A 7,477-nucleotide genomic window follows, 5' to 3' on the forward strand; every position below is an offset into this window, starting at 1 on the left:
GACACGCAGGCTGAGCCGTCGGTTGCATTCAGTTCGTGGTAGGCTCCGTTATTGCTGTTGTTGCTGGCGGCGCCGTTGCTGTAGAGGAAGGGGGCGGTGGCTGCGGCAGCAGCTGGGGAGGCCTCCTTGGTGAAGGGCTCAATGTCAGCACTGTAGCCCCGAGAGCTCTCGGTCTGCTGGGACAGCCCCGAGGAGATGCCGGAGGAGTAGGAGGCGCTGTTGGTGATCCCTGTCCTCAGGGAGGACGAGGAGCGTGAGGACACGGACTGACCTTGACCCCCTCCCACACTGCCCCGGTGACTGCCAGAGGACCTGCTGGCGTTGTCGTAACCATGGTGGTGACCTCCACCACCACCACCACCACCGGGAGTGTCGCAGACAGAGGCTCTCAGCTCCATCTCCCGATACTTCTCAAACAGCTGCTCCATTTTCCTGTACATCTCTGGGTCTTCAGGAGGCGCCTCGATGGCTTCGGGGTCGGGCGTGGGGAGACTGCTGACAGGGGAGGGAAGCGCTGCCTGGATCTCCTCCAGGGGGCGTGACAGCAGCTCGCTCTCAGCGACGGACAGGGAGTTGGGCGTCATGGGGCGCCTGGGTCGCGCGGGCAGCTGCTTGCGTTTGGGGTCGTGCAGCGTGGAGTCCACCCAGGCCTCCGTCCTGTTGACCAGCTTACTCTGAACTCCTCCGCCCCTTCCTCTGCTGGCAGTCTGGGGCTGGTTGGGTTTCCGGATGATGCTTCGGGGTTGGTACCTTGTGCCCACGCCGGGCCCAGGGGTCTTGCTCCTCGCTCGCTCCTTCCCGTCCTCCCCCACCGAGGCAGACTGCTGCTGCTGGAGTCGCCCCCCGCGCTGTGTGGCGCTGGTGTAGGTGACATTCCTGTGCTGGTCGGTGACCTGCACGCTGTGCTGGCCTTGCTTGTTGCGCGACACCATCAGCACCTCTCCACCACCACCACCACCACCACCACCGCTGTTCTGCCGCTGCTGCTGGGAATCCCTGGTGCTGGACGTTCGCGGCGTGACGCTGCTCCTTCTCTGACCTTGACCATCACCGCCGCTGAGGGAGATTTCCACGGTGGACATTCTCCCTGTCTCGCTGAGCAGGTTCGACACACTTTTCGCCTTGCGAAGCTTTCCCATGTCCGCCGTCTTGCTAAGGGAGGCGCGGCGTGCGCTCTGCTCCTTGAAGCTGGGGCCCGGGGTGGTGGGTCTGGCCGTACTGACTGCTGAGGAGGAGGAAGAACTGCTTCCAGGACCTGGGGTCTGCGATCGCCTGGCGTGGTACATTTCTGTGTAGGTTTTGCTGGAGGTGGGGGTAGCTGCTCCGAGTGGTCAGCGACAACCTTCTGGGAGTGACTGGCGGTTTGTCGCCATTGTTGGTTGAGGACGGGGTGGAGGGCCGGGAAAGAGCTCTGGTTGCTGACTGGGTGCCTCCTGCGCTGGATCTGCTCACAGAACTGGCCCTGGAGTCCACGGAACTGGGGGTGGACGGACGCGGAAGGAAGGAGGCTTTGGGGATTCTGCTGGGGGTTGATGGACGGTCTCTGACTGACTGGGAAGGCGGCGGCACAGCGCTCCCCACGCCTCCTCCTCCCATCACTTCTGCGATCTCTGAACTGTCTGCGTCCAGTTCGTCCGCCGGGCTCTGTGAGCGGCGGGACACGGGCAGGGATAGACTGGCGCTGCAGTCTTCGTTGTCCATGGAGGAGGCCAAGGATGCTGACCTGTGCTCCAGACCTGTGGACTGCCTGCTCTCCACGTCAGAATTGTCCACAGAGGCACCGTCTGACTCGTCCGTGTACACAAACGAAGAGCTCTTTACACGAGGATTGGAGGTGATGCAGTCGGCCGTGCTGATCACTGTGGTGCTCTGCACACGCGGGTTGGCCGCCTGCGGCACTGAGCCCCGCGATGTGGGGGTTTTCGGCCTGGCGAAAGTTGTCCGTTCACTGTTTCTCCCCCTGTCACCGTTTCTGGAACTGACAGCAGAAGAGGCGGACACTCTGGCAGTGCCGACAGCAGTAGGAGTCTTTGGCCGGGTGGGGGTCTTTGGCCGTGTGGGGGGCGCCCCTTCCCCCACACTACTGGTGGGGGTCTTGGGTCTGTACGCGTAAGCTGACGTGATGGGACCCTTGGCCTTGTAGGACACTGGGGTTTTGGGCCGCTCTCCGGGAACCCCTGAGGGGGTTTTGGGTCGCTCCCCCTGGGCAGATGAGTAGGCAGCGGAGGAAGAGGAGGGAGTCTTGGGCCGTCCCGCAGTGTCTGGCGGGGCAGCGGCTGGGGACTTTGGGAGGTTCCTGCGGGCGATGATATTGCCGGCGCTGTTGCCCCCTCCACCTCCTGCAGAGGTCCGGCGGCTGGAGACACTGGTGGCGATGGAGTTGCAGACAGACCGGGCCTTGTCCCGCACGGAGCTCCACGACAGGTTCTGCTGCCCGTCCACGGAGCTCGACCGCTTCATCACACCCACGCCGCCCCCACCACCACCACCGTCTCTCCTCACCACCTCCTTCCGCCCCTCCCGACCTCGCAGGGGGGAGTCTGCCGCGGTGCTGCCGTCCCCTGAAGACGAAGAGTTTGGTGCGGGGGGCACGGAGAGGTTGTTGCTGATGAGCTGCTTGAACTCCGACAGCGTCATGGTGCTGATCTGGTCCATGCTCAGCTCCTTGTTGCCTCCCCTGGCCCCCTCTTCATCCTCCTCCTCCTCCACCCCCACCACTCCCTCGGCTGGGTCCAGGTCCGCTGCCATGCTGTCAAGGTCGTCAGAGGATCTTGAGATGGCGCTCTCCAACAGTCTGCTTCTGCGCTGAGCGTCGAAAGAGATGGATCTGCAAGGCACCAGAGAAACACACAGGACGTGAGCGGATATGTTTATAATAAAAATAATGACACTACTACTCCTATTACTACTACTACTAATGGTCCCTGATAATCATACGATGAGTGGACCTGTTCCACCATAATCACACAGTGAACAAAAATGTGCAATGATAATGAAATGATGAGTGGATATGTTCCATGATAATCATACAGTGAACAAAAATGTGCAATGATAATGAAATGATGAGTGGATATGTTCCATGATAATCATAGAATGTGGAAATGAAGTTTGGTTCCTGAGCTGAAAATACTAAGAAAAACCCCCCAGACAAACCCACAGCAGTATATGACAGTACAAAGTCAATCACAAAAATATCATGAGAGTTAACTTTGCATACCGAGTGAAACTTGCTCATGCAGTAAAAACTGAATCATGTCAACAATAACAACATTAAAAAAAAAAAAAAAAATGAATAAGGCATTCTGTTTGAACAATTAACAGGGATAATGAGAATACAGCATAAAGTCTCAGTTGAATGCTGTGCATAGTTTTCAGAACTGGGGGAACTAATGGCTCCATTTTGTTCTATCACACACACACACACACACACACACACACACACACACACACACACACACACACACACACACACACACACACACACACACACACACACACACACACACACACACACACACACACACACACACACACACACACACACACACACACACACACACACACACACACACACACACACACACACACACACACACACACACACACACACACACACACACACACACACACACACACACACACACACACACACACACACACACACACACACACACACACACACACACACACACACACACACACACACACACACACACACACACACACACACACACACACACACACACACACACACACACACACACACACACACACACACACACACACACACACACACACACACACACACACACACACACACACACACACACACACACACACACACACACACACACACACACACACACACACACACACACACACACACACACACACACACACACACACACACACACACACACACACACACACACACACACACACACACACACACACACACACACACACACACACACACACACACACACACACACACACACACACACACACACACACACACACACACACACACACACACACACACACACACACACACACACACACACACACACACACACACACACACACACACACACACACACACACACACACACACACACACACACACACACACACACGCTCCCGGCACCCCCCTCCGCCCCTTCACCACTGAAGACTGAAAGGCTAAGAATAAGAAAAACAAAGTCACTGATCTCCCCAAACTGCCAAACAAAGCATATATATATACCAGTTGCTGGAATAACTGTGTGCCATCATAACTGTGTGCCATAAAATGCATGCTATCATAATGTGTGCCATGATAAAATGTGTGTCGTAATAAAATGTCTGCCAACAAACTGCAGGCAGGTGTGAAAACTATTAAGCCTTGTAATGATCTGTATCAGAAGTGCAACTTCAAATGCTTCTGTACATGTTCACCCACATTCACCACGCTCACAAAAATCCACATAAACATTCGTGCCACGCGCGCATGCGCGCGCGCGCGCGCACACACACACACACACACACACACACAAAATACCTGCCATAAACTGTGCAGGAACCACTTGTCTTCAGTTTTACATTTCTTACACAGCTTAACTACCCACCACCCTGCAGTTGTGCAAATTTACTTTGAGCTTGACTGCTGACTCATTCCACAACACCCAACCCCATGCCACAGGGAGGGGGGGAGGGGGGGGGAGAGAACAGGAGAGAGAGAGTGGGGGAGTGAAAAAGAGATAGAGGGGATGGAGAGTGGGCAGAAAGAGAGAGGGAGAGAAAAAAAAGAGTGAGGGAGAGAAGTTGAGGAGAGAGAGGGAGACAAGACAGAAAGAGACACAGAAAGAGACAGAAAGAAGAGAGAGAGAGAGAGAGAGAGAGAGAGAGAGAGAGAGAGAGAGAGATGGAGGGAGATGTCGAGGCAGAGAAAAACACAGAGAAAGACAGAGGGAGAGAACGAAAGAGAAAAAGAAAATATAAAATGGGACATCAGAACACCTCACAGCCAGCACAGCCAAAAAAACAACAACAACAAAACAAAACAACGAAAACCATCTCATGCAGACAATCTCAACATAGTGGACAAGTAAAAGAACAGCCATCTATTTCTCTTTTCTTGTCCGGAAAGGTAGTCCCCCCCCCCACCCCTCCACACACACACACACACAACCCGCTCTTCTTCTAACTGGTCTTCACCAAAAGCTGCATGATTGCCAGGGCTGCATGGGTGGCGGCACAACCAAACCATGCAGTCTCTTTGCATGCAGTGCCGAGTTTGCTTCAGCTGCATGGATTTTTCCCCCCCCCAAAAGTCTGCAAGGATTCTGTATACTTTGGCAAAGTGTTTTGAACAGTACTAAGCCAACTTAGTGCTGATAAGATCACTCCTGCAGCCCAGCCTAGTCTCAAGACAGCAGTTTCCCACACAGTAAACATTCGCAGCAAAGAGCAAGGTAGCGGAATGGTTAGAACATACGCTTATTTACCAAAGTCTGCAAGGATTCTGTATACTTTGGCAAAGTGTTTTGAACAGTACTAAGCCAACTTAGTGCTGATAAGATCACTCCTGCAACCCAGCCTAGTCAAGACAGCAGTTTCCCACACAGTAAACATTCGCAGCAAAGAGCAAGGTGGTGGAATGGTTAGAACATACGCTTATTTACCAAAGTCTGCAAGGATTCTGTATACTTTGGCAAAGTGTTTTGAACAGTACTAAGCCAACTTAGTGCTGATAAGATCACTCCTGCAACCCAACCTAGTCAAGACAGCAGTTTCCCACACAGTAAACATTCGCAGCAAAGAGCAAGGTGGCAGAATGGTTAGAACATACGCTTATTTACCAAAGTCTGCAAGGATTCTGTATACTTTGGCAAAGTGTTTTGAACAGTACTAAGCCAACTTAGTGCTGATAAGATCGCTCCAGCAACCCAGCCTAGACAAGACAGCAGTTTCCCACAGAGTAAACATTCGCAGCAAAGAGCAAGGTGGCAGAATGGTTAGAAATTGAAATGAAATAGAGGTGTGTGGTTGTGTTGTGTTGTGTGTGGGGGGGGAGGGTTGGGGGGGAGGGGGGGGGGCGGAGGGGGAGCGGGGGGGGGGGGGGGGGGGCGAGGGGGGAGAGGTGGTGGCGGGTGTTTGCACGTCCACACGCGCGAGCTTGTGTCTGTGTGTTGCGGGTGTGCGGGTGGGTGAGTTGGTACATGTGTGTGTGTGTGTGTGTGTGTGTGTGTGTGTGCGCGCGCGCGCGCGTGCGCACGCGTGTGTGTGTTGTTGTGTTGTTGTTTTTTTAATGTATAAATATGTATGTGAGAGATTTTAACACGAACTGTTTTATGAAGTAATGTTGTAGTTTGTTTACTCAGTTGTCCATCTGTTGTGCTTTTGTTGTTGTTGATGAGTTGTGTGTGTGTGTGTGTGTGTGTGTGTATGTGTGTGTGTGTGTGTGTGTGTGCGTGTTTGTGCTAGTGTATGTGGACGTGGTGGAGGTGTGAGGTTTTTTTTTTTTTTTTTTTTTTTTTTTTTTTTTTTTTTTTTTTAACAATACGTACATTTTTTACATTTTCAGGTTTAATTTCTTAAATGTAATGATGTACATACGTTTTTACTTGAAATGTTTGATGAATATTGCTTTATCATGTGATGATGTAGCCTGTGTGTTTCAATTGTTTGTCATTCGTGTGTGTGTGTGTGTGTGTGTGTGTGAACATTTGTTTCATCTTTCTAGTTTTGATCTGTGTGTGTAATGCGGGGTGGTTTTTTTTTTTTTTTTTTTTTTTTTTTTTTTTTTTTTTTTTTAAATACCTGTTGCATTTCTTGATTTAATCAACTGACATGACCTATTTTAATTTTTCTCTCTCGCCTATATTTCAAATTATATGCATATGTGTGGGGATGTTTGAGTGAATGTTTTTTTTTTTTTTTTTTTTTTTTTTTTTTTTTTAGTGCTATTGTAAAGCGCATAGAGCTTCAAGAATATGCGCTATAGCAAGAAGTCTGAATAAATAAATAAATAAATAAACATACGCTTATTTACCAAAGTCTGCAAGGATTCTGTATACTTTGGCAAAGTGTTTTGAACAGTACTAAGCCAACTTAGTGCTGATAAGATCACTCCTGCAACCCTGCCTAGTTAAGACAGCAGTTTCCCACACAGTAAACATTCGCAGCAAAGAGCAAGGTGGCAGAATGGTTAGAACATACGCTTATTTACCAAAGTCTGCAAGGATTCTGTATACTTTGGCAAAGTGTTTTGAACAGTACTAAGCCAACTTAGTGCTGATAAGATCACTCCTGCAACCCAGCCTAGTCAAGACAGCAGTTTCCCACACAGTAAACATTTGCAGCAAAGAGCAAGGTGGCGGAATGGTTAGAACATACGCTTATTTACCAAAGTCTGCAAGGATTCTGTATACTTTGGCAAAGTGTTTTGAACAGTACTAAGCCAACTTAGTGCTGATAAGATCGCTCCTGCAACCCA

General features: G+C 51.0%; 1 protein-coding gene across 1 annotated transcript in view; it reads right to left on the reverse strand.

The window, feature by feature from the left end:
• Positions 1 to 1,017: 1,017 nt before the first annotated feature.
• The window catches only part of LOC143302168 (uncharacterized), a 122,860-nt gene continuing 116,400 nt past the window's right edge, over positions 1,018 to 7,477 (reverse strand). Inside the window, exon 6 of the mRNA XM_076616707.1 lies at positions 1,018 to 2,827. Coding sequence (XP_076472822.1) covers positions 1,153 to 2,827 — 1,675 coding nt within the window. The 3' untranslated portion in view covers positions 1,018 to 1,152. The remainder of the gene's footprint in view (positions 2,828 to 7,477) is intronic.

The sequence above is a fragment of the Babylonia areolata genome, chromosome 29 (genome assembly GCF_041734735.1).
Source record: "Babylonia areolata isolate BAREFJ2019XMU chromosome 29, ASM4173473v1, whole genome shotgun sequence".
Taxonomy (NCBI): domain Eukaryota; kingdom Metazoa; phylum Mollusca; class Gastropoda; order Neogastropoda; family Buccinidae; genus Babylonia; species Babylonia areolata.